The sequence below is a fragment of the Anopheles funestus genome, chromosome X (assembly GCF_943734845.2).
Source record: "Anopheles funestus chromosome X, idAnoFuneDA-416_04, whole genome shotgun sequence".
Taxonomy (NCBI): domain Eukaryota; kingdom Metazoa; phylum Arthropoda; class Insecta; order Diptera; family Culicidae; genus Anopheles; species Anopheles funestus.
Genome location: NC_064597.1, coordinates 14,809,983 through 14,837,934, shown reverse-complemented (window position 1 = coordinate 14,837,934; position 27,952 = coordinate 14,809,983). Strand labels below are relative to the sequence as shown.

Here is a 27,952-nt window from a genome sequence, read left to right as displayed (position 1 = left end):
ATGCCATAAAAAAATCTTCCTTCGTTTCCCATAGTAGATACGGTGGCACGGTTACGGTTTGGGAAGTTACGGTGGTTGCTTCCGATACAGTGACCAACATCAACTCCCAACCATCAGCTACTCTGATTGTAAGCTGAGAGGATACTCACGAGCAGCTTCACACTTATCCTACACCCGGTTGCGTACGTACCAGGATATCAGTGGCACCATCGTTTCGTCAGATTGGGCGCTCGGGTGAGCGTACACCGAAGTTCTCACGATCCCGTGGCAGAGCGACCGAGAGCAGATCGTGTGGAATTCGCTCTTTCAAGCACAGGGATACGCGCGTACGTGTCTGCCCATCCTCACAGCATCTTCGCATCAACGCATCGTCACCTCGTACATCATCATGTAGGCAGGCTGTGGTCCCACTAGCGCTCTTCGCTCCGAGCCGCTTAGTGTTGTTTGACAGTGACGGGCATGAACATTTGAGCTCGGTGAATTCGTGTTATCAGGCGCTTGTTGGGTGAGTTGCACTGGTGTGGTGTGAAGTTTCTGCCTTCGCTCCAAATCCTTACGGAGGTTTCCTTTCGATCCCCGTTCTGCGGTGTGGCCAGCCGTGTGCCAAAAAAAAGGGAACCAATGTGCTTTAGATGGAGCTTAGTATTTTACCATACAAGGGGTACGAAAAACGAATGAAAAACGGATTCCTTTGTTGTGTGACGAACGTTTTTGGATAGGGTTTATGTTTAACGAGGGCGAGGGTACTTGGTGCTTGGTGCATTTATGTTGACCATGCACGACAAGGACGCGGGCTCTGGTGTGAATCTGCAAATGAAGTTATTAGGCGTACTTGCTATATCTTTTCTACCAGCCCGAGCAAACAAACCGTGTGGTCGTTAACGAGAAATACCAAATACAGTGGCTACAGCAGTGTTTACAAACGCACCAAAAGAATACACCAAACAGTGAAAGTAGTAATCTTAAAGCAAAAATTAAAAAACCAACGAAAGCGCTTCTGATTGCATAGCGTCAGGCGTCAACATGCTTCAAAGTCGCAACCATCAACGGCCCATCATCAACAATCTCATCGGCAAAGGAGTCAATTCAACCAGTGCATAAAAGCCTAAAAGGATATACCGTAAACGGGCGTTTGACATGCAGGTAATATGAAGTGGGTGTTGTTTCTGAAATTGGTACATTTTTTTTTTAATTTGAACTCCACTGTTAAGGTATGGCTTACTTAAAGTCAGTAAAAATATCTGTTTGTTTGTGGTATAAATGGTGCTGTTCGTCACAGTTTGGCCCAGTCGCAATCAAGCTCAAGTAGCATTCCTAGAGCATTTATGGTGATTAAGGAAACACGCCTTAATATTGTGTAACTTGATGCCTTGCAAGAAAGGACGGTTTACTTCTGTAAGAAAACGTTTAAAAAAAAAAGGTCCCACCACACATATACGCACCCAAACACGTTGGCAAGCACGCAGACCAGCCCACACGTGTATTTATCTTACACGGAGAATATGGGTGTTGTACTATCTTAATTTATTCGAGGAGAGAAAGATACCGAGAGGGAGAGCGATTTCTTAAGAATTGGACCACACCGGATCAGGGTGGAGAGGTTATAGGGATGGCATGTATGTGTGTATGTGTGTATGTGTGTGGGTTCGATTCGTAGAATGGTTGCATAAATAGAGGAGGATTTAGTGTGGAGCAGAGTTGCGAAAGTTATGCGAAAGATATCGTGGCCCACACTTAACTGTCAGCTAATATAGTGGACGATTTTGTCAGGCAGCGTACTGTAAAGCAAATACACATCCATTGGAAGTTATGCAATGGAATTAGATAATTTTGCGTACTGCTTGCACTTCCCCTGTCGCGCAAACGATCGTTCGAAACCGAAACTTCGTACAGCGTGAATAAGCTTTAACTTCATCCGAGAACAAGCGGAGCCACGAGATGCGCGTTACTCGAATTGGTTTTTTGCGGGAAAGAGAGGCAAGCAGATAGTACACTAAGAGCAGCAGAAGCGAAGACTAAAGAGTGTAGTGCAGCGTGGCGGATGGGAAGAGATCTCTATACTATATTATGTAGCAAAACGGATGGAAAAAAGGATACGGCGAAGGTTATGCGTGATAACGCGAGAGCGACAGAGAGAGAGAGAGAGCAACGAGCCACATTATGTTGAGCTTTATACCAAACAAATGTGACATCTGTGGAGTAAGGGGGCACAGCAGTTCGAGCAGCTGGCGCTCTTTTTTCGAGGGGTGGGGGGGGGGGGCGGGGTTTAGTGGGAAATTTCTCCTCAGCGTTATCTGCTCAGCGAAATGCTGCATGTGGGTGAAGCGTCACCGGGAGGGAAGTATCGTACACACCGAAACCGATTGGCGGGCAGATTTGGCAGCATCTTGTGCAACTTTTTGGGTCTTGTTGTTTGCTTCTTCTTCTCGTCCTATTACACGAAGCAACCGGACTGAAAAGCGGATGCTGGGAACCAAAACTGTCAAACTGAGACATGAGAATTAACTTTTTTTTTTAAACAAAAACAAAAAAAAAAGGTTTGCAAGGAAAAATGGTGAGTTGTCCTGTATTTTCAATTAAGCCATCAGGATGTTTACCCTGTCCCCCTTGCAGCAGCATGTACCGTTCAAAGTAATCCATTCTCGTGGTTTATGTAATCAACCGTCGTGTCCCTTATCTCACGCTGCTGCCAACTGCGAACAGGAAGTGGTTTATGCGAATGGCTAAGTAGAGTGTATATGTGTGTGTTTTTGGGTAAAGTGTTGTCACCTACCATTTTGTCGCCACAAACATCCATCGCGAAATTATCCTTCGTATTTGGTCTGATGTGTATGTGTGAGTATGTATAAGCGGAAGGGGGAAGAGGCTAGTGTGGAGACAGTGTGGACTTGTGGGGCCGACAGTGAAATGTGTTGACGTTCACTTTTATTGTTGTACGTGTGGCGAATAGTAAGCGTGACACTAGGTGTGACGAACACTCGCACGCTCTTTGTATAGTAGATGCAGAGGCGTACAGGACGGATGCCTGTAAGGGAGGTAAGCTAAGTTGATAAATGGAATGTAGGTGATGGGTTAATGGAATCAATGGTGCGTACAGTGTGATAGTGCGTTGTCTGTTTCTAGGACGCGCCATAAGCAATAAAATACACACTGCTGTCTGGTGAGATAGTTCAGTCTTCCTCGCTAATGCACACAATCACATATTCTACTAATGCTGTAGCCTTCGCATGGTTATTATCATCTCACCGTTTTACTTTGGGTGGAGACTGACGTTCGCGCATTCTCTTAGACGAATAACTTACAATTACGCAGAGTGTCGTCACGGTATTAAATAACAATATGGCAGCAATTAACTTGTCCTCTTGGGTGTTTTTTTTTCTCTCTCTCTCGATCGGTATGCACTCGTAAATGTTAAGGGCTATTGATACGCTAAGTGTGCTATGTTCATTGCACGTAGTTGTCGGTAGTAAACATGGTCATTTCTTTTATTGCTTCTGGCCTGTCGTTTTACCATTTTCTTGTAACTCTTATTGGAACTACACTAATTCTGTGTAACATTTCTTTTTTCGTCTCTATTTTTAGGAATGATTGAAGGCCCAGCAAAGAATCCAGCAGGAACTGCTGCCGGGTGTGCGAATAGTGAAGCGAAGCGATTACAACGTTCCTACCAGTAAAACAATAGTGCAATGAGTCGTGCTAGAGAGTAGTAGCTGTTCGTTAAGAACGTTCAGTCCATACGCGCAAACGTTAAGCGTTGACGGGGGCAATAGATCACACAATTTAGTGTCAACGAAAGGTTAGGGTTCGGGTTTTGAAGGATCTGTAATCTGATCGGCACCCGGTACTAACCTTAACCAGTGTGCTTAAGCAAGGCGTGTTCATCATGAGGGCGATCATGCCTACGTCGGGAGAAACGCTTCGGGCATGGCTGCTGTCAGCGCTGGTCGTGCACGGTGCAGTCGCCGGTAATCCGGACGCCAAGCGGCTGTACGACGATCTGCTGAGCAACTATAACAAGCTGGTCCGTCCGGTCGTAAACACGTCCGATGTGTTGCGTGTATGCATCAAGCTAAAGCTGTCCCAGCTAATCGATGTGGTAAGCAGGCGATCCAAGAATTAGTGGAAAGTGTCCCCCAAAATCTAACAGCGTTTATTTACCCGGTTTCGTTTTTCTTTCACGACATCACTGGATCGGTTTTATAGAATTTAAAAAATCAAATTATGACCACTAACCTCTGGGTGGAACAGGTAAGTTGTTTGCTGAAAGGGGATAGAGCCCGTTCGGGGGTTTTTAGTGTCCGGCCCGTTTGTTTGTTGTTATTTTTTTCATGATCCATTCCAATCTAGTCATGGTACGACTACAAACTGCGCTGGGAACCGAAAGAGTATGGCGGTGTCCAGATGCTGCACGTACCCTCCGATCACATATGGCGGCCAGACATAGTGTTATATAATAAGTAAGTATGCTTAGTATGTTAAGATACGCCCTAGTGAAGGTTTTATCCGAACGAAAAAGGAAAACAGATATTTACAACTCTTCAGACGCAAATAATGTGACGTATAAACACGAAGGGGACAATGACACAAGACAAATGACGCAATGGGATTATACATTTTTAAGACTGAGAATAATAACTTTCAGTATGTTTGCGTTGTTCTGTTGTATTTTATTTCGGTTGGAGAAAAGTATAGAATTTTTTATTGCAGTTTTATACTATTGACTGTTTTTTGGTACTCAATTTTGGTACTCAGTGAAACATGCTACACGACGTTGCCTATGTACTGTAATACCCAGCTGGTTATATTTTTGAATGTTTCAAGTGTTTTGATGCTAGTAAGATTCAGTAAATGTAGCATTTTTTATTTACCATTAATACACTGAGTTAATGCAGTATTACGTTTATCTACTTGTTTTGGGTATTTAGGAATCATTTGTAGAACTTGTTCTACGTTCTATTTTGATCACACCGCATAATTTACGGTTTTAACGAAGATAAATTGCATACCTTTGGGCATGTTTTCCCCGGACATAAACAAGCACCGAGCTTTGGAAGTAAATTGACATTGGTACATACAACATAAAGAAAAATCATTAGTAAGCAACTCAGACATTTTCACCAAAAAATTAAACGAAAACCTATTAACAGCTAGAAAAGCCATAAATAGTTGCCTCAGATAGGACACTGTTTACTAACAGCTGTAGCATTACTTTTTATAGCATACTGCTTATAGCATATAATATCATTTTGACAGCTACTAACAATGTTACTACAGCAAGTACTATTATTTACACTACCGTTACTACTAGCAACACTACTTTACCATCGCTATCCAAATGTTTGATCAAAAAACCTTATACCGCCAGCATATCACTACAGCTGTGTTGGATTTTATTTGTTACTTTGCTACTATTTCTTCGGTAAAAACCCCACCATAAACCTTCCCGTGGTAAGCTTGCTGGAAGGTGGAGGGATGGTTGTGTAAGGAAGATGGCAAACGAAAGTGAACCCCCCACCCCCACCCAAGTCTTTAGTCAATTTATTTGTGTATGTGTGTGAATGTGGATTTCCTCTCTCTCTCTTTTTCTCTTTCTCTCTCCGTCTCTGCCTGTCTATCTCTCTCTACCTTATGTCTCATTATACGGCTCTCTTTTCTTCTCTAACACATACACACATACACCTGTCGTTTTTCTTTCTCTCTCTCACTCTCTCTCTCGTTTTCTTTATATTTTGTGTGTGTGTGGGGTTGTTTACTTTATTTTCATGTTTTATGTTTGTTTTCCTGTGAAAAGCACGAACGAAACTAGTCGGTTGGTCTACAAAGCCTGTGCTGTGAAAACCTAGACCGTTTCGAAATCTGCACCGGCAGCAAATGGCTCTGTCTTGTTCTGTTGCAAATATGGCTATTTAGAGCATATTTAGAGTTTTACATGCAAAACGGAGGGAAGCTTTTTTTAAGCTATCAAACATAACCTAAGTGCACCGGGAATTTCAATTAGGTGATTTTGTTTGTGGTGCGTGTCTTATGATGGTTCTCAAGTATATTTTTCTATTTGGCCTAGTAAAGTTAGTTGCCAACAACCCAGTGAACTCTTTAGTAGATTACAGCACGCAGCCGTTTTAGTACAAAATTTAAATTTATAGATAAACGTATCAATTTTACTTGTTTCATTTAATGTTAAACCCTAAGTTAAATCTTTTGCCGTCGCCGCCTTTGCAGTAAATATGTCAAATTGGCAGATTGACAATCCACTGTTATAATGCTTTTTGAAATAGCTTTTTAAGCGTTTCGGTTTAAGCGTTTGAAGCGTTTAAGTATTTGAAACATTCCACTACATGCAGTAGCTTTCATACACTAAGCGTATTGTATAATGCGCGTATATTGTGACGAAACATATGATTTTAAAAGAGGGGTATACTTTTCTTACTGAATATCATGTGATACCCGTGCTTATATTTCTAATTCAATATATTAGTTTGTACTTTATTGTTTTAGTTGTTGTGTCTTCTAGATAATCGGAAGAATAATCAACGTGCAGGTTGGGAGGGAAAAATATTCACCGGATGGTTTTTTGTTTTGTTTTCTGTTGTAAGAAATGTTGTGTTTTCCAAAAAGAAAAAAAGATGGATGGATAAATAATTAATAACAACCACTCATGCACTATTGTCACACTTTGACATAAACATTCTGCTCAGTAATAGCGATTAACAACAATACACGTTAACCCCCTTCCCCCTACCCCATTTCGATGTACACGTTATATAAACAGATCAAACATCTGCTAAATATCATACGAAAAAGTGTTACCTAACTACCCTTAACCTAACTAAGAACGTAAGATTCATTAAAAAAAATATAACCTTACTTAAATCACGAAAACCCTTTACCAACAAAAACAAAAAAAAAAACCCTTATACGGCTCATAATAATTAAACCCCGTTTCTAAATATCTCAGTGCCGACGGCAATTTCGAGGTGACGTTAGCAACAAAAGCAACCATATATTCGGAAGGTTTGGTTGAATGGAAACCACCTGCCATTTATAAATCATCATGTGAAATTGACGTAGAATATTTTCCATTCGATGAACAAACATGCGTATTGAAATTTGGAAGTTGGACATATGATGGTTTTAAGGTAGGTTTTCTATAATACTCATCTGTTGGTTTTTCTAACAACAAAATAAGAAACAAAAATAACCACAGCCACCATCACACAAAAAAAATATTTTAAAATATATTGTCTATATATATTTATACCACGACTCACCAATACTACCTTCTTTGCTCCGCTGATATTCCTCTCATTGCGTTGTACATTATTTGTATTTTCTTTTATATATTTGTCCTCTCTTGTTAACTGGTTCCGTTTCTTAGTTTTTGAACATACTTTTTCACTTGTTTGCATCGTTTCCATTTTTTAAGTTTTTAAATTCTTCGTTTACATAAAGTAAAATTTCCCTTATTAATTCTTGTTATGGGTTTGTTTTGCTTTTTGTGCTATGATTATCGTTCATTTTTATAGCATGTCTTTTTTAAATTATGGAAAGACATGTTTTGGTACACGTTTGAGTAACTTTGTTTAAGCATTAAATTTAAACAGTTTTTTGGAATTTTTGGCCTGGTCAGATATTCTACTGAAACAGTTAATAATTTCTTTAATAAAAGTTGAGTTTATTGTCATGGTAGAAAGGATCTATCTTAGTAAACAAGTTTTGTGTAAAATAGTGTACGATACTATAAAAACTCTTCCTATATTCACAAGAAAGTTTTTAGTACACATGTTTTTAGTACACGTTAAGTAAGATACATCCATTTTCTTCCAGAATGTTTAAGCATTTATTTATTTGAATCATCTGTTTTTATACAATCTTCTTTTCATTCCTGCCTCCCAACAAGAAAAAACAAGCTTACATAAATATTTGTAAATAGCTAAACAAACTCAGCCAAACCAAAAGCCAACTTGATGTATAGCAAACCAAACCATCAACCAGTTCATCAAGTTTTCAACTCGTACTTATCTCATTTGCTTGACGATTTTCTCACCATGTGTATTTATTGTTTAAGTATTTATTTTACGTTGTAAATTGCGTATAGCTCATCTAAAACAAAACCTCTACCTTGTAACATTGTAAAGCAATCGGGTAATAAAAACACACAGTATCAACATATCAACATGGCAAGCACAGAAATTCGAATTTGAAGAAGAAAAAAAACAGTAAAACAAAAACTACAAAAGCAAACTAATGAAACAATGCAAATAACGCAAGTGTATGCAGAGAATGGAGAAAACGAAAAAAACTCTAAAACGAGCAGAAGGAAATGAAAAACAAAAATAATAAAAGAAAAACGAAACACACACCACAGCTGCGTATGTGATGATTGCGACAACAACAACCCGACTACTGCCAATACGACTGCTAGTATATAGTGACACATGCGGTTTTCTTTTTTTGTTTTCGTTTGTAAAATGTACTCAGCTGTATAAAAAGTGCCACCTTGTCCACACGATAAGCGTAGATGTCAATTGTTCCACTATCCACTCGAATCGATAAGCGTGCATATATATATAAATATAAATATAAATATATTTATGCCCTTGCTTCACCATTCCTTTCTCACACCCAGCCTAGCTGTCATGTCTGTCTTCTCTATTCTTTATTCTTTGAAATTTAATTTCTGTTTGCTATATAAAGTTATTTCATCATGTTGAGTTTTTCTTTCTTCATATGTTCATATATTATGTGTTGCTGTTTTATTAGTTGCCTATTCTGTTTGGTTTCATTTTTACTTTTGTTTTGTTGTTTTTTTAACATTCGCACTTAACATTTTATAATACTAATTATATTTGAAGTTATTCGTTGTTTTCTCTTACTTCTTACGTTTTATTCATTCGGCTTTTGTTTTGTAGTTTATCGATGTCTCTTTAGCGCATTTTTGTTAACTTTCTGATAATATTGATTCATTTGGCTGTTTTCTAAGAATTTTTCTGTGATGGCTGATACAGGTGATTCTCGGTTATCGCTGTATATAGCACACAAAAGTAAAGTAGACGAAACATAAAACAACAAACTTCGAATACGTCCAACACCGTTTGAATTTGTGTAAAGAGAAATAAACCTTTGTCACTTATTTCCATTAAGATGTAAATAGTACCGGTGTATGTTCTTGTCTTGTAATTATATTATGTTTTTAATTGTTGCTTTAATGAACATGAAGTGCTTTAACGAACATTTAATCACACTAAATTAAACATAAGAGTTGTTCATTACGTTTTCTTTCTATTTTTCAAACATTTATAATACTCAGTTTAACTGTATTGCCTTGTTTTGTTTGTGACACAACGCTACGTTTGTACTAAATGACATTAAATAGTCTGAGGTACTTAAACTAACCCTTGCAAGGGGCAACTGTAAAGCTAACCGTTTGTATTATTTAGAGAACTATTTCTTACATACGTGACAGAAATAGTACTTATGTACCGCTTTCACGTCACCTCATGCTATTGTTCGTCGTATTGAACTACTATTACCCATCAACGAAAAATAAATAATCGTCAGCGTTAAATAAAAAAAAAACTAAACTTTAAAAACAATTTAGTAAACATAAACAAAACAGTTGCTGCAGTAAATGCGTTCGATCTGGACGTTTCGAAGCTCTTAAAAACCATCGAAAAACTGGCTTTCCGAAAGGTTCTGTAGTTCGGCTTATTTTCTGGTGGTTGTCGTTATGTGGCTGCCAAAAAAAAAGAAGTCGTTTACGATAACAATAAAACATCTGGCAAATTCCATATAGTTTATATCACTTCACAAGCGGCAAAATTGGCAAAAAATATAACAATCAATCTCTGTCGTAATTTGGAACAATTTGACACCGAATAATCGAGATTGACCTGTATCAATGTTTGTAAATACTAGGGCTTGTAATATAGAGAAGGCATATCAAACTGGGAAAACGCAATGGTATACATGTCTCATATTATAACCAACATTATAAAAGTACAGTTTCAGCAATAACAATTCTTTTCGTCCATTTATAGTAATTTCTTGGAAACGATCGAAGTCTTTCGTTTTATTCTTATTTCATTCTAATCGACTAGTATCATTTCTTACTACCAACATAAATTTGGGTTTTTACACTCTCGAAGGTCATCCACTGGTGTAAATATAATAATAACTAACCAAAAATTAAACAAAACGCAACACTATTTGCTCTTTAAATTATACGTTCCGTCTCCATTATTGTTTATCTACTTATTCGCGCCAATGTTTGATCGTTGTGTTCTAGTCGGTCTCTTTTGTTAACGTCCTTTTGAAACGATTTTTGTTTTTCTCTACTTATCTTTGAAAATAGAAAACAAAATTATTCTCGTGAATTGTTTAAGAACTGAAATAAGTTTATAGAAAAAAAGAAGAAAAACAAAACATGCAAATGGAAAATTTGAAATGAATTGGAATTCAATTAATATACTTTTATAATATTCCTCCTTTATTCTCTCTCTCTCTCTTTCTGTCTATCTTGTTCTATAAATCCTTCCTGTTATCCTGTTTTGTTATTGCTTTCAAGTCTCGTTGTCTCTCTCTCTGTCTCGCTCTCTCTCTCTTTCTCTTTTGCTCTTTCTATAACCTTTTTTAACTTTCTATCTCATTCTCTCTCTCTCTTTCTCTTCTTACCTTATTAATCTTCGTTAGCAGGTTTAAACAGTGTTTTTGCGTTTTTCTTCTCTCCACAGTGCTGATGGTCATTATGAGGTAACACTTATGACCAAAGCAACCGTATATAATAATGGTATGGTCATTTGGCAACCACCAGCAGTTTACAAATCGTCGTGTTCGATCGATGTTGAATATTTCCCATACGATGTACAGACATGTGTTTTAAAATTGGGAAGCTGGACCTATGACGGTTTTAAGGTGCAAAGAAATATTTTCTTTTATCATTTAACTTCCATCTCAAGCCACTAAATTTTCACTCAATTATCAAAAAAAAAAACAACTATCAAATAATTAAACTAAAATGTCTATAGAAAAACCAACTTGTTATTTTCTTTTTCTTTACACGTTTATTTTACGATCAGTTGTCACACGGTTTTCACCGTTTGGTTTAAGTATATTTGTATGTATTTGATCTTGCGTTGTCTGTTTTAATTTATCGCTTTAGTTTTACTTTTTCTCGTTTAACATTTTCTGTTTCTGTTATATTATCATCATTTTACACCTGTATAAGGTTTGCTCGGCAAAAGCAATGATGCGTGTTCTATTCCTTTTTCTGTTTGTTTTATCCATAAGAAAACGTTCGTTTTGTACGTTTGGTTTGTATTTGTTCATCCATTTTCATTTCATTTTTTCTTGTTTTTTTTAGTCTTGCTTAGAAGCTCATCAATGTTCATGCCTTGAGCCCTACATTTGCATCTTCTTATTTTCGATTTGCTCATGTTTAACAGCAGCATCATTACTAGCCAGCAACAAAGTGTTTTACTTTTTCTTTTTGTTGTTGTCTCTTGTTTGTGAAGTACCCTAGAGGAGTCGTGTTTAGATACAGTAATTGGAACTTACTTACATATTGTCCTCCTGCCAGCTTTTGTTTCGTCTATTTGGTTGTTATCAGTTTTTGGTATGATTATAATCTTGTACTAATTCGTAACAAATTGTTGATTGGAAATTGATTGCGCAAAACCGAAACCAAAGTTTAACAAAAAAACTGTTTTGATTATGCATTATAACGTAACACTAGTATCTTGGTCATGTGTATAGTTCTCTTGATAGCAAGTTTGTTAGCAACTACTCAGCATTTTGCTTCGACAGCAAACGAATGTTAATTGCTGTGTGTGTGTTATTTTTATAATTTTCTTACCATCTTTCTCACGAAATGTGTTGGATTGATTTATTAATTTTTTTAATTTTTTGAGATGACGATTTGTTTTGTTTGTCTTAGTTTTCATACGGGTTTCAATTATGTATTACATTTTATTATAAATTACAAAATTTTTCAAGAATTAATTTACAATAAAACAATTCGCCATCATTAATAGTTATACTATTATTTTTTTTGTTTTTTTTCTTATTTTCTCTTTTGTTGTTATTATCGTTATATATTTATTCCTTTTTGTGTTTTATTTAAGTTGTTTCTTTTTGTTGTTTTTTTCTAATTTTTTTATTATTTCGATCATTTAATTATTCTTTTAGTTTTGATATTGTGTTTTTGTAGCTCTTTACAAACAGCGTATAGTTTGTAGATCGTCATTATACGTGAAACAAAACTAATATTTAATTTGGAATGCTCCTGTTCTGTTTTTTCCATTTCTTACCCTAACTTACGTTTCTTCTAGGGAGCCAATGGTGCCTCATGTAATTGATTGAATGTGGTCTGTTAGCTGCTTGCCTTCTTGATCGAACGAACGTTATAAAATAATTCGTATTGCATCCTTAGCGAAACATTTTTCATGAGATTGAAACCTAAGCCTTTGCACACGAGTGCCGATTATAAAAGTTGTTGAAAAATTACATTTAGACATTTTCAAATAATATATGATCAACCGATTTTTTTTCTAGCGAAGTTTCCCAGTACTAGCGAACGTTGTATGATTTAACATTCTCCGTGTATTAGGAACTTTTGAGTGTTGCCAATAACTTCTTGCAAGGATGTTATGTTATAGTTTGCTTGTTTGGTGTTTTTTCTCTCCCTTCGTTTGGTTTTTCTTTTATGTGAACACCCGCTCTTCAAAGGTGGTTTTGATTTGTTACTTACAAAAACCAGTTAACTAAACAGATCACGATACGTGTGATATAAATTTGAATTAACAAAAGAAAGAATCACAAAGTCAATACAAACAGCCTGAAAGCGATACAAAAATGCGTTAAAGAATTATCTAAGCTATTTATGAATTTTGTTATGCTATACTATACACAATTGGACAATAATTCTACCCCTAATGTTTTATTTCTTAGATGGCGATTATAAGCGAACTGTTTAGTGCAAAGTAGAGTGTGTAATGCTGCTAAAATGAACCATCAAATGTAGCAGAATGGTCTATTGCGGTCCCCAAAAATGTATCCATAACTGCAGCAAAATGACTGTTGCGCGAAACGGGATACATTTCCCATGGTAGTAGTAACAGTAGTCAGTTCAAGGCAAGTAGTTTGAAAGTATGCTAGAATTTGAAAATGTGTCTACAGTTAGCAAAACAACAATCTGTGTGATGAGGTGCTGCAGTTAACATTGCCAAATGCAAATTTATTTTCATCGTGTACGTATGGTCAGATTAATTCAGATTAAGATTTTAAATCTTAGGTCAGATTAAGTATTTAAATGAACTAGTAACACGTGGCCTTAGAAATGTCCTCGGATGGCACTTTCTCTTTTCCTTGCTGTAATATGGTTTTAATAGAAACGTTATAACTGTGCTATTAAAACTAAAACAGTAGGTAAATCTTTCGAAACACACAATAAAAATGGCTGACAGCCATGACAGTTGACAGCCATTTTGTATGGTGGAAGTGCAAATAAAGTAAACGCATACAGGTATGCAATTCGCATTGCATTTTGTATAGTTTATACCGTGAAAATAATTTAAGTAAGGCTTTCCTGTTCGGTTTTTATGTGATGTTTTGCCCAAGTGAGAAATGTTTCGTTTACTTGCATACATTGGTAGACTTTTACTTTTTTTCGTTGTTGTTTTGTTGAGCGGCTAAGTTCTACTCACTCTGACTTTCTTTCTTTTTCTCTGTCGTGAATACACGTTGTATATCGAAATTAAATAATATTGGCTACAAAAAATAAAAATAACACAGTTTTCTTTACTCTTTACCTGATCATTATCTTCATTCTAACTAGCTAAATATACCGTCTACCCATATGGGACAGGGTAAGACCACATTTCATTTCCTTTACCTAATTTAGCAAAACTAAACACGATAGCTAATAGTGGCTTCCAGTTGTTTTTCTCTACTCCATGGCTAACGAACTGCATGGTCGCAAATGAGGAATGTTTTAGGACACGTTTCGAAATACTTATGCTACTGGTAAACCTACCCTTAAAGACTTGATATTCGCTTGAACATACGTGAACGACACGGTTTATTTACTTGTATTTGCCTCTATGATTACAACCGGAACTACTATCAACGTCGATGCCCATTACTATTATTACTACAAAAAAAGGATAAGAATTGAAAGAGACTCTCAGTTTGCTATTATCATATTTTTTTCTTCTTTTTCTGATGTTTTTTTTGTTTTTTTGTTGTGTTTTCTTCTTACTTCTAAAAGTTTAACCTTCTAGCTCTGATATTTCAACTATCTCTGTCCCTTTCTTTCCTATACTTTGATTGTTTCTACACTCACTATCCCCACTTATTTTTATAAATTATAAAATAGTACATTATTACTACCTGAAAGTACGTTTGAGATATAAAAAATACAGAAATAAAAAGAATACTAAAGATATCTTGGTATAAAATTGGTAAATTAAAAAAAAATACAAAAGCAAATACTGCTCCTTTTTATTGTCGATTCGTGTAATTTGCCGGATGTCTTTTCACCCACGACAGCGGTTCTATTAAGTTTATCGAGGTTTCTTTTTTTTGTTAAATCATACTATTTCAATTATAAAACCTAAATTGTGTGACAAACCAGGGTAACAACACAACAGCAGACAGAACATGCCTTAGTATTTTAGTGTTATAACATTGAAGCCTTATTTAACACGTGTTCCAAATTGATTGGATACTGTTTCCTTCATCATAGGCCTGGTTTCATGTTTGGATTGTAATTAGATTTGGGTTAAAAATTGGTTCTTATCAAAAGCAAATGTCTGTAACTCGTTGGTATGTACGAAACCTTCAAAGAGTTGGGTTAGAACTAGATACCGAATGCAAGAAGGCTTTTAGTAGTGTTTGCAAGATATACTACTAACGATGTGACGTTTTCTCCTTGGGGAAACAGGTATTAATGTGTGAATGTATGTATGTGTATGTTCAGCGCAACATTCATGTGTCACAGAAATGGCCGCAGGAGAAAAAAACAAGCAAGCCAAGACGAGCACGATTATATTAGTGTCGTGTATCATATAGGTAGTGGTAATGCGTACTGCTTGTAATAATAGTACTAAGTACCGGATGTTAACTGACAAGTACATGTTATTTTTACAACCCCAACGCCTTTTGATATTTGCCTCGTGCATGTGAAACATTTTATCTTTCTCGTTTAATGCGTTTGACAATTTTTTAGGTAAAAGAGTAGTGTTAGCTACTCGTGTGCGAACAAAAACTATTAGACGTACTTAATCTTGTTTGTTTTCATCGTTTATCTCGTTTTCATTAAAAGGTTTCTTTTACGACATCAGAAAAGTGCGCATGTCGATCAATATAACATCAAGCTTTTCACATTTATATTTACATAAAAAAGTATTTGATGAGAGAGAAAGTCAGCTATACTATTTTATTAACTGCATGATATTTAGTTTACAGTAGGATGTGAACCCTTTTTAACAGTTGGTGTTTAATCTAGAACTATCAAATACACGTCTTGGCTTGCCTGTTTGGTGTCAATTACTTACTGCCTGATTGTTCCGCATCTAGTCAAGCCTGTCGTCCTTAGTGAGGTTTTGCAAAAATGAGTTTAAAAAAACTCATCCATGTCGAATGAAACAGAAAGGTGCCAAGGTATTTGATACCGATTGGATTTGAATCATTATTAGCTAGATGGTAAATGGTCCCTTTCGGCCCAAAGACCGCGTGTATACTATTTAACACGGCTGACGTTTAGAACTTTGAACACAACACTGTAGCCTTTGTCCGACGGGCGAAGCCAAAACCCCGTTCGTTCGATTATGGGAAGAAGAGGGGAGAACACACTTTCCCCGACTATATCTGACTGTCTACCAGCAAAACTGTGCCTGTGCATGAATGCCTGCTACTTTTTCCTCTATTAGTAAGTTCTCGTATACCGTATTATGTATCGAACCCGAACCTGAGATTATAAAACGATAAACAATTCGAAAAAACATAACTGACAAAATTGAATTGACTGTTTAATGCATACGAAGTTTTGTAGCGAAGACGCTCTTTCCTACCAACACTTACCTACACTGCCAGCAAATGACAACTGGCGCACGTTCTAGTAAACATTCTAAAAACAAGCTTAAAATGACGCCTAACCGAAGGTGTCACAAATTTTTACAGTGTTTACTATGGAGGTAGCGTTCCAAAATTTCGGTCTATCCGTATTTAGCACCTGGTTCTAGGATTCCACGAACTAGCTACGTTGTGGCCATGTGCACTAGCTCTCTTTCGTTTACATTTATTTCATACTGTCGTGTGCGCGTATTATTCTGTGGTTGTTGTTCTTGCATTACAAGTTTTGCGATTCTACTCGTCTTGATGTTGCGTTCGTTGGAAACGTTCTCCTAGCAAGCAAGCAAGCAAATAAGCAAGCAAAAAAAAACGTATCACGTACTAATCTAAGCTCGTATTATTACTTAAAAACAGAAACTATTTAAAAGCAAACGCTTTACCACCATCATACAATGGTGTTAATTAAATAAACAGCATACAAAAAAAATAACATAAAAGATCATGAGTACAAAATGATGAATAAAATAAACTGCTAAATAATAAATACACTTTTATCCTTAACATGAAAAAGAAAAAAAAACAAAATCATTTGTTTGCGTAGTTGCATGATCTAAATAAAGAAAAGGTATGACAATTAAAAAAACCATACACTAAAAACAAATATTAAACAATAAAAATAAAATGCCTGCTAGAATTTCATCAAAACATCGCCCGGAACCCAGTATCCTTTCCTATTTATACATCCATTAAAAAAACCACTTCTCATAAACTCCTGATGATAAAATTTAGTATACTAAACAATAAATACAACCATCTTGCTCTTTGTCTGCTTGGTAGCGTAGTGTCATTGCCTATTACAGTCTCCTTCTTACAACACTTGTCAAATTTGTTTACTTACCAGTACGCCAATTTTAGTTCCCATTTCCTAACCTCTACAATTATTTAATGTTTCTGTTTTAGTAGAGCATTAGTGTGTGTTGCAACTGCTATTTCATGTTGTTTCGTTTTTGGTTTTGATCTCATCTAGTTTTCACGTTTAATGTTGTAATGTTTGCTTTGTATGTTTATTTTCTTCGTTTCCAATATCGTGTTTATGTTTCTTTTCGTTTTTAACACATTTTTAGCTTCCGTTTTGTTGCCTTATTGCTATTAATGGTACAATGTGGCGAAGCTTGTTTTCTTTTCCGTTTTTTTGAGTATCTGCTCGTGTTGTGGTTTATTTGGATTTTTTGTTGTTATTCAATTTAACGATACATACAATGCTTTAAGTTTAATCGTGATTAAGTTATTAGATTTTTTTAAATTATTCTTTACAACCCTAAATATTGCACCTAACCTGTTGATAATGTATTAGTAGTGCTTTTTAATAACACGTTTCACTCATTCGATGTAGCACCTGTTTTAACATCCTTCTCGCCTTTCATTCACTCATGCTCCAAACACCTAATACACCTACAAGCAAACACACACAGAAGAAGCAAGCTCTTACATTACCGCTTGTATTGTTAATTTTTTACTTATTCATCACCTGTTTTATATCGATAAACTATTAGTATGGAGCAAAAAAAAAAAAACAAATGAAACACTTATCATCACTCTCCGTTTTGCTACTGTCACCCTTATTCATTACTACCACCAACAACTTATCACAAAATACTACTATTCTTTTGTACGGTTCTGTTTAGTAACGTTCCCAGTTAGCAAAAAACAAAACAAAAACAAACACCAGTCTATAACGATGCATTACTTTCTTCGCCTTTCTTTCTCGCCTTTCCCGTACCTGTCCGTGTGTCGTCTGATTATATGTCTGTGACGCAATAACGAAATAATGCTATAAAACGAATGAACTCACTGAACGAATTGCGATAATGGCTACGAAAACGCTACAAAAAAAAAAACGAAACCCGTTCTAAATTCCCGGTATCAGGTTGACCTGCGGCATATGGACGAGAAGTCGGGCAGTAACATCGTAGACGTCGGTGTGGATTTGTCCGAGTTTTATATGTCCGTCGAGTGGGATATCTTGGAAGTGCCAGCTGTAAGGTAGCTACACCTATTAGACGCTAGTCGTTTTTAGTAGTGATAAATCGATCGTATATAGATAGCATATTCGGTGGAACCGCATGTGCTGATCCGGTTGGGGGTTTTTTAGTCTGTGTACTAGGGTTTAATCTTGCACTGATCTTACCACACAGGAACGAAAAGTTCTACACCTGTTGCGATGAGCCGTACTTGGACATCACTTTCAACATAACGATGCGCCGAAAGACGCTCTTTTACACCGTCAACATCATCATTCCGTGCATGGGCATATCGTTTTTAACCGTGCTGACGTTCTATCTGCCTTCGGACAGTGGCGAAAAGGTAAGCCCTTACTGATAAGATGCTCGTTGTTGCAAGCTAGCGAGACGTGAGATAATACACCTTAATGTATGTAATGTGTAGGACAAAACTACTTTTTTTAAAAAAATATTCTTGCTGATCGGTGTTATTTTATTGATTTCCCTACAGGTAACGCTTTCGATATCGATTTTGATTAGCCTTCACGTGTTCTTCTTGCTGGTAGTCGAAATCATACCGCCAACGTCGCTAGTTGTGCCTTTGTTAGGAAAGTATCTCATCTTTGCCATGATACTTGTGTCCATTAGGTGAGTTACCATTTTACTCTATAGCCTTGTCCATACACTAATTTGTCCCCGGGTATGTCATGTACTCATCTTTCAGTATATGCGTCACGGTAGTGGTGTTGAACGTCCATTTCCGTTCACCTCAAACACATCGAATGGCACCGTGGGTGAAAACATTTTTTATTGGTAAATATCAGTACCGTACCGTCTCAGCACCGTTCATATTTCCTTAACTAGTGATGCATTTTCTGTTTTAGACTTTTTACCACGATTCCTCTTCATGAAACGGCCACCGTATGTCGAAAATCACAGGTATGCACTGTTTGAACGTGGTCGTACTTCGATGCATTCCAAAATTTTATTCCAATGTTCATTCCTTACTACGATTTTTCTGTTTAGTAAATCTTCTTTCCAGTTTTACATTTAATACAAGTAAATTTATTATTCCCGTTTGATTCTAAAAAATGCAAAACCTCCCGAAAAATCAAAAAAATAGTTTTAAAATCCCATTTTTTAAATTAATTTTTATTGAATAACTATTTCTAAAAAAGACAACCAGAATTTCAAATTAGACACAAGTAGAAGCACAGCAAATTTCTTATTCAGTCATTTTTTTCGTGAGCAAAGATTTTTTTTCACACATTTTACAAAAAAAAAAAAAATTATAAACAAAGTTGAACGTATGTTAGAACATTCATCCTTTCTCTTTATTAAGCTCCATCTACAAGCATGTCATTTTTATACATATTAGTATACTCAAGTTTTCATGTTTCTTTTTGAATTGGCAAACTCTATTGATTGTTTAACTTTCATTAAACTATCTACTTGATGCATCCGATTTAGCATTAATAACTTCAACTACTAGGTAGTACTATTCTTAAATTCTAAAATGGCCGACTATGTGTCGTCAGAGTCGTACAAGAAAATCCGGTTGTCTTTCTTATTGTTTATTTTTTTAATTGTTTTTGTTTCACTTATCAGGCACCGTAATAGTTTTATACTTGATTTTTGTTCTCTTTTCTTTATCCTTACACAATTCTACCAACTTCCTACCCCTGGTCCTTCCTCCACTCTTGTACACGTGACCGACGTGATGGATGCACGTGTATGGAATGCAAATCGTACCATATATAAATATATATAAATATAGTTACGTAGAAAACTTTTTTCAATGCAGATATCAGCTCATTTCTATACTGTTTCTTTTTTTATCTTCTCGTTCTTTCTTTACGTTTACCTCTGTATTTGGGATTTTCTGCTTGTCGTAGAAAACTGCTATCCAAAGACCTACACGCTTGCTTTTATCCTTATTACTCGACTACTACATTAAATCGTATAGCTCGTTTTACTAATAGGGCTCCATCTAAAGAAGATCTTTCTCCGTCAAGGTATTTATGACATATTCAACTAAATTTATTTCACACAAACACACTTTATCTCTCACTCTCTCTTTCTCAAACTTTATCTTCCTTGCCTCTGTGTTAAAATACCTTTATAAATATAAAGCTCCTGTCCTACCTTCGCTTTCTTTCTTGTTGTGTCGTTGTGGCGCTCCGTAATTGGTTTCTTATTCTCTTACACAATTCACTACTCTTTATATGTGTTTTGCTTTTTCTTCTTCTACTTCACCGTAAGTGTGGAAGTGATTTTCAAGCTGCTTAGGTATGCAACTAAATTCGTGCAACCTGTTTTTTGCTCTATTGTGTTTTAATTTTCAAAATTACGCAAGCTTTATAGGAGTTTGCTGTAAATTTCACAAACTTGTAAAAATACATAGTCTCATCTTCACGTGATTTATTTTTCTTCTTGCGTACTCGCAACTTCAGCTCTAGCCTTTCTTCGAATGCAGATCATTCAAAGTAGTACCATTTATTTTTGTTTCATTTATGATTTATACTGCAAAACGGCATTGACTTTTTGAACTGTTTAAAAATTTAGACCTTTTTTGTGATTTTGATGGGTTTTTGTTGAACCATGGTGACTTTTAAATATTAATGAAAATGATTCCACTTATCGAAGCATGCAAATTTGATCTAACGGATAGAGTTGTTGTCTTTATCGATTGGTTAGCGCCACCTATTGGCATATTGCACGAACTTAGTTGTCACCGCAATAAATTTTGAATGATAGTGAATCATGCAGTGCTTACCAGTAATGTGTTGCCCTCGTGACATTTAATAAAAGAACATACATTAATAATATAGATTTATATCGTAATGCCCACGAGGAAACACATAATTGGAGATGCAATTCGAATTAATATTCTTGTTGGAAAAGTTTATTTTTAATTTATTTTTTGTTGTGTTTTTTTTTTACATTTTTTTCTTCCGTAATGTTTTTCAACGCCATACAAATGACTAATAAGCAAGTGTCAGCAAAATCGTCCAAATTGTGGTAAAATTTTTAACATTAAATATCCAATTTGTATGGTGCGTGATGTTGCGTTTAGGATAATATGTTCTGCTATAATTTTTTTGCTGCAAAATGTACAACTTCAAACAACCACAGACACATTTACCGTATTCCCCTGAGTAACACAGACCGAGCGTTCCGAACAAACAAATGATAAAATAAGCTACCCGTACGCGTGGAACGCTACATATCCGCATGGCTGATCGGTTGTCCATTTTGTTTGCCCAGTTTGTCAGGTACGGGGCCTTTCGGTGGAAGCTGCCAAATACATGGACCGATCCAGCTGCCCCACTCGGAGTCGGAGGAACTGTCGATGTCTACGGCTGCCGATACGGCCGTCCCGTCCGGCATCAAGAGCCCAGCGTTCAAACAGCCAGCCTTTTCGCACGCCGTCTGTTCGACCGAGGTACATCGGAGTTGCTTCTGCGTGCGGTTCATCGCCGAGCACACCAAGATGCTGGAAGATTCGACAAAGGTGGGTGGAGCTGTCACGCTTTGTAGTGGGTAGCTGAACTTTAGCGCCTACAGAACGCGTTTTGCGCAGTAGTACTAAGCTTCTCGTGAAAGTAGCCTAGCGGTATGCAATCCGCACAGCATAACGCATGAAGCAAAAATAACACCGCTCTATTGTATCTTCAACAAATCTTAATAATTGCTGATGTTTTGCTTTTACAGGTAAAGGAAGACTGGAAGTACGTCGCAATGGTACTCGATCGATTGTTTTTGTGGATCTTCACGCTGGCAGTGTTGGCTGGCACGGCCGGTATTATACTACAGGCCCCAACACTGTATGACGACCGGATACCGATCGACAAAACGTTTGACGAGCTGGCCACCTCGACCGTCGTACGCTGTCCCCCGCAATAACGCTCGCCGGCATTGTCGCAGCTACCGGTTGGCTTTAGTTTCGGGTTCGGGTTGCTACTGGTGTGCGCCGCGGCCTTGAGCAGCTGCCTTTTCATGTACGCCCGGCTGCGGGTCGCCCGGTGCACCCAGTCGGCCAAACAGAGCGTTCTAGATGCAGGGAAGCGTGCGGGTTATATGATAGGGACGAACCAGGAACCAAGCTGTGTAGCGGTAGGGCGATGAAGAGTGTAGCGTGTCCACCGGTGTATCTGATCTGTCGTTTCTCTGCTATCGGCCTTCTTTAGTATTACACGACATTGCACACACGCCACCGGCAAGCCGACGCAAAGCCGAACGCGTGGTCAAAGGGATCAGTTTTACTTGTCATTGCGTTCATCTTCCGCTACCAGCACTTCTTGATCGACGCTCATTTTACCACAGAACGCAGCAAGGGTCGTACTTTGCTGTTTTAGATTTGTTTCGACTGTACATATTCCGCATGGCGCAATGTAACGCTGCCAAACACCGAAACGTGTAGAAGAAAGCATATAACAGCCGACAAAATTTATCAGCAAAAGGTAGATAACTACACTCACATTCGTAAGCATTACAAACACACCCACATACATACATACACACATACACGACAAACAGTAATATATAGATACAGATAATAACTACAAGAGTTAACATTTAAGAGTAAGGTTTAAACGAGTAGAATTTTTATGTCTATAAAGAATAATACAAAAAAAAATGTGAAAGAAGAAAAGAGATATGAGAATAAGACAAGTGAAATACAATATTTTTTTATCGAACTATGCACAAAAGAAAAACAAACACACAAATTTGTCCCCTATTCCACCATCCCACACCAGAAAACAGGTGTGTGCGGGACAAATTTGACAGCGATAAAGCTTCATTTTACACACAAGACGTAGAAGACATATTTAAAAAAAAAACAACAACAGCAACAACAAGAACAACAAAATAAAACAACAACTATGAATGATGAAATAATTTCAGCTACACGTACACAAACAATGAAACAACATTAGAATAATCGATGAAAAAGGGCTAGAGTGCATAGAAATGTTAACCAAACTATTCAACAGGGAGAACACAAGAGAAAGAGAGAAAAAGATCATGAAGAAGTTAAAAACGATACAAAACAAACCAAATGGCTTAATGGGGTTGGGCAATGGATGCAAAAAAAAGCAACAAACAATGACACTTATATCGGGTAAAGGAAAGAATGTGACGGAATGAAACAAAAGGAAACGTTATTTAAAAAAAAGTTAAGGAAGAAAACCAAACAGGTATCATAGTTTTAACAAAGGGAAAACCAAGGAAACCGTTAAAAAACAAAAATCGATTTAAAATCAGTGTAAAAGTTAAGCAAATAATGCAAAACAAAAAAAAAGAGACAAAGACAACTGCTGTTGTTATGTGGTTAACAAAATTCATACCGTGGTTAGGCAAAAATGTTTAGATTTACCTTATTCTAAATTAGTTACGTCTACGTGTAGTATCTTGTAAACGGTATAATCAACAACTTAGAAGAAACAAAAGCAATTTGGAACAGAACGTTGCGTTGAGTAAGAATTTTTTTTTAAATATATACTGTAGTTTTTTTCGGTAGTTTACGTATTTTGTAACGTTCATTGTAAAACGAATGTTTGTAAATTTACTTTGTTCTTGTTTTTTTTGTAGTAGTAAACCCTAAAAACATGAAAACTGAATAATCTGATGAAATAGTGAATATTAAAGTGGAAAAAATATACTAGAACGCTATGTTACAAGTAAAACATAAGAAAAAGAAGGAAAACAAGAAGGAAAAGGTAGCTTTAAAGCATACAACGCAACACAAAGAATCTTGCTCAATTAAAACGCTACACTGTTGTACTGGTTACATAGTGATGGAAAAGAGAAATAAGTGTCGCAGGTTCACTTCTACTGCCCCGATGTATAATGGAGGGGTATTGAACGCTTAGTTATTAGCCTAAAGTCTCTCTCTACAATCAATGTCCACCTAGAGCACGTGGCACTGGATGCCATCGATTTGACGTTTAGTAAGCTGTTGAATCAGCTGTCCAGTGCACCTAGCATACCGGGTCATCGAAATGATTGCTGAGAGATTCATTTAGTAGAGAATGAGCGAAGATAAGGGTAAAAAATACAATGAAATAAAAAAAAAACAACAACACATACTGCCAGCGATAAATAATATGAACGAAAGGTAAACAAAAATAAAACGCTAGGTCTAGATGAATGTATAACGCCGTTTCGTTTACCATGCGTACAGTGGTAGTAGGTACGTTAGAGTGGGGCAAGATGGCTCAAAATCAAGCTCAAAAATAGATACAATTGTGATTTGTACTTTGATAGTTAACAGTGATGGCATATATAATTTTAACTGTTTTGTATGTTGATTAAGGTAATTTCACGAGAACAAAACTCTTCTAACGAACCTTAGCACAAAGCCATGATTAGTGTCGTCCACTGCTCAATATATGGTTAACAAGGTGACTCTAAATCAACTGCAGTGTAGTTTGCCACAGGTTACGTTTGTGAGCGGATTGCTTCATTATTGTGCGTTCGATTATGCTCTACACGTCAGGTTTAGTAAACAATCATTAGTAAATCCGATCGAAGGAGAGAGGGAGAGAGAGAGGGAAAAGAGAAGAAGATAGAGAGAGTGTTAAGGCGTGTCAGTTTTGCTGTAAAACAAGTGCAATCTTGCTCCACTCCACGCAGACAATGAAGATGTTGATTTTTATTATCGATTTACTAAACAGACCTCAGTAGTAACGCAATGTACTAATAATTTTACTTCAACACATCGAGAACTGGTTATAAGTTACGAAACAAAACAAATACTAGATACAAAGTCAAATAAAATGCAGTGTTTTTATTCTTTTTGTTACAATTTCCGTAAAATAGAATACTATCTTTACAAAAAAAAACAAATCAAATATGTATAACAATTTACAAGTAGAAAAGTAATGCAAATGGCGCTCGTAACAGTATGGGTAAACGAACAACAAAACAAAACAAATACTAAGACCTTATTGCAATTTAGTTGAGCAAACGAAACCTTATACGTGAGACGGATGGTAGCTATTTGCAAATCCGCACACTCTCCCACATAGCCCTATCCATTGACCATACCTTTCCCATCCATTAAAAGATGTATAATAAACCGGATAAAATCAAACTAAACTCAATGGAAAGATTAAATAAAACGAAACACTAAAATGAAGTACACATATAAAACAAAACTGAAAACAAGAAAATCATACACGCGCACATGGGAAAGCAAAGATGGTTAACAGAATTAAATCAAGAAAAACAACATTACCTTTAGTGCGTAAAATGGATGATAAAAAGGACAAAAAAAAAACAAACAAACAAAAAACGCAAGGACGAAAAATGCAAAACATCCTAGTAATAACAAGTAAAGCAAAGTATGCCGTTTCGTGTAACAAAGATTAATGTGTTCCTCGCTGTTCGATGCGGTTGATAGTTGGTGAGAAATCGAAGGCCTTTTATCGGTACATAATTTTTTTTTAACTATTTTTATACCATTTTAAAACATGCATATTCCGACCAGTGTTTTATCTGTGTGCGTTTGTGGGTCAGGTTTGAACGATTAGTTTATAGTATACGCAATTTTCAAAATGGACGTTCTACCATTTTTATTAGTTTCTATTTTACACAGCTACTACCACTTTGCTATTTTTGTTCATATTTTTCTGTATATGTATCTCTATCTCTCTCTTTAATCTGTTACCATTCATTTACGCCACGCTACGTTAAGGTGAATCGATTAATTCTCGCGTTGCATTCGGTCAACATGTCTAACAGCATAATCATCATTATTCTTAGCTATGGTACGGACACAAAACGTGTGCTAACGTACATCCATAACAACAAGATCATACGTTGGGTGTTTATAAGAACTAAGCAACCAAGCCCCAACAAAACAAAACTGGATAGTCTCTAAAATAAAGGAACAAAAACAATATCTCCATATGATAGATGTTGAAAATATAATTTAATGTTGAAACGAAACATGGAAAGATATGTGGTCCTTTTGTACAGCCCGATCGAGCGTATGTCCGCTTATTTATTATGAATTACCAACACGTGGAGAAGTACTAGAATTTGGACAAAATGAAAGTGATACGATCAAGGAGAAAACATACGGAAGGTAAATGAATTTCTTTTTATTCCTTAAATACTCAACAGTAGAGTTCTTTCGGGAGAGTTACAATTAAATATTTAATTTAGCACTGCAGCTAATGTTTGTTTGAAGTAAGAGAAAAGCAAAAACAAAGCAGGATTTGCGGTTCTGCATGCAATGATATACAAAGAATGAAGATAATTATTCATTTGGTGGCCGTAGGTGGGCGTAGTTTTTTGCAATGTTTGCTATTTCCCGAATGATCGTTTTTTTGTTAACTTTTCACATACTTGGCTTTGAAAAGTCACATATTTTAAGGACACTATTTTGGAAAATTACATATTTCCCCCCTGAGGAGCTGCGAGCTGAATGAACGCCCGGTTTGCGGGTCGCCCAGTCGGCCAAACTGTTCTTAAGGTTTGTAGGAGTACCTATTTATTTATTCAACTGTTAACATAGCAGAATCTGGTTGAACTAATACATGGTACCTACTAGCTAATACCTAATACCTAATACATGCTAATGAGAAATTAGCATCATTTGCATGCACCTCTAATGCTGCAATGTGTCACAAGAGTTTGTTGATCGTTGTAGTATATTCCTTGTTCAAATTTACCAACAGTGAAAGACCCGACGAACGGGACACCTTTTCCATTAAGTCATGGATCACATCACAAACTAACTCTTGCACCGTCTTTGTTTATGTGTAAATAACTACCTAACTATTTGTTTATCGTTTCTCTTTCTCCCTCTTAATGGATGGTTCGCTTCGTTCACGCTTAACCCTATCATCTGTCTGTCGCGACCTACCAGCACTGCGTTCCGGTTTTGGCGAGTGTCGTTGCGTTGGATTCTGCCGTTTTGTCGCTACTTCCGGTGCGCATCCCTCCATGTACAGCTGCCGCGTTTCTGTATCCGTGTTGTCCGTTTCCTTGGGCGGTCGATAGTTCTCCACATGGTCGACTCGTATCGTTTTGCCAACGAGCTTAATACCGTTCAGATTATCCACCGCCAGCACGGTGGATCGCTGGTCTTCATAACAGATAAATGCAAACCCTTTGGACTTGCCGGTCGCCTTGTCCCGCACCAGGTTTACGTTCACGATCTCTCCATACTGGGAAAACACGGAAAGTATATCACCTTCGGTAAGGTCATAGAGTAATCCACCGACAAATATCCAAGCGCTATTTTTGTACTGATCGTGCCAGGAACTTCCGCCACCCTTTTTCAGATCCAGATCGCTTAGTTTTAACACATTTTTCATATTACTGTAACGGTCAGTGTGTGAAGAAATGAAAGACTTCAATAGGAGGGATACAGATTGCGGAATTGGATGGACGATCAGAATAATGGTACTCACGTCATAGGATTCATTTTGATTGGCAATGATTTCTTGCGTTCGTCTGTGTTAATACCAGCAAATGAAGAAAAATTGTTTCACTTATAAATTCATAAAGTGGTAAAATTGTATTATAGTTTTCCGGTTTTGTTTACATTTGACTGATATTGTGTAAATGACAGACCATATCATACTGAACAATTGAACAGCTGCTGCAGGGATTTAGAATTGTGACAGTTTGAATTGGAAATATAAATTTTTTGTGCTCAATAGGTTTTCACTGAAAAGGAGGAATATTATTCGATAATAAAGTAATATTCAGTGTATTCAGTACATGCAGTGCATCAAAAATGAATTTGTTGCTATTTTTGAACTTCATCGCCATAAACAATATTCCATGTTAGCGTTTATTGCTTTCTTCAGCAAGGTAACCGACATGTACAAACTTGTAGTGTAATCTCACCCGGATTAGTTCGT

At 36.6% G+C, this 27,952-nt stretch overlaps 2 protein-coding genes across 6 annotated transcripts; one reads left to right on the top strand and one right to left on the bottom strand.

Annotated features, from left to right (window-relative positions):
• Positions 1 to 511: 511 nt before the first annotated feature.
• LOC125767583 (acetylcholine receptor subunit alpha-like) lies at positions 512 to 26,024 on the top strand. 5 transcript variants are annotated; one of them, XM_049434320.1, is made up of 13 exons: positions 512 to 1,143; positions 3,583 to 4,096; positions 4,204 to 4,248; positions 4,348 to 4,457; positions 10,731 to 10,911; positions 17,996 to 18,111; positions 18,264 to 18,432; positions 18,580 to 18,716; positions 18,793 to 18,881; positions 18,953 to 19,007; positions 19,964 to 20,083; positions 21,336 to 21,582; positions 21,783 to 26,024. In XM_049434320.1, exons 2-13 carry the CDS (start codon positions 3,884 to 3,886, stop codon positions 21,972 to 21,974), a joined length of 1,674 nt encoding a protein of 557 aa, XP_049290277.1. In that variant the 5' UTR covers positions 512 to 1,143; positions 3,583 to 3,883; the 3' UTR covers positions 21,975 to 26,024. The 5 variants fall into 5 exon arrangements, with proteins under 5 accessions (XP_049290277.1, XP_049290269.1, XP_049290288.1 ...); XM_049434312.1 differs by lacking the exon at positions 10,731 to 10,911 and adding an exon at positions 6,956 to 7,136; XM_049434331.1 differs by lacking the exons at positions 10,731 to 10,911; positions 19,964 to 20,083 and adding an exon at positions 6,956 to 7,136.
• Positions 25,989 to 27,684, bottom strand: LOC125767603 (RNA-binding motif protein, X-linked 2). The gene is made up of 2 exons (XM_049434364.1): positions 27,497 to 27,684; positions 25,989 to 27,404 (listed from the first exon to the last, which is right to left on the bottom strand). Exons 1-2 carry the CDS (start codon positions 27,508 to 27,510, stop codon positions 26,867 to 26,869), a joined length of 552 nt encoding a protein of 183 aa, XP_049290321.1. The 5' UTR covers positions 27,511 to 27,684; the 3' UTR covers positions 25,989 to 26,866.
• Positions 27,685 to 27,952: the final 268 nt, after the last annotated feature.

Bases quoted from the DNA above. Each gene is read 5' to 3' on its own strand.
- LOC125767583 (XM_049434320.1), top strand. From the start codon at position 3,884: ATGAGGGCGATCATGCCTACGTCGGGAGAAACGCTTCGGGCATGGCTG. The intron at 4,458-10,730 runs GTAAGTATGCTT...TTCTCTCCACAG, and splicing joins GACATAGTGTTATATAATAA to TGCTGATGGTCATTATGAGG. The intron at 19,008-19,963 runs GTATGCACTGTT...TGCTTGTCGTAG, and splicing joins CCGTATGTCGAAAATCACAG to AAAACTGCTATCCAAAGACC.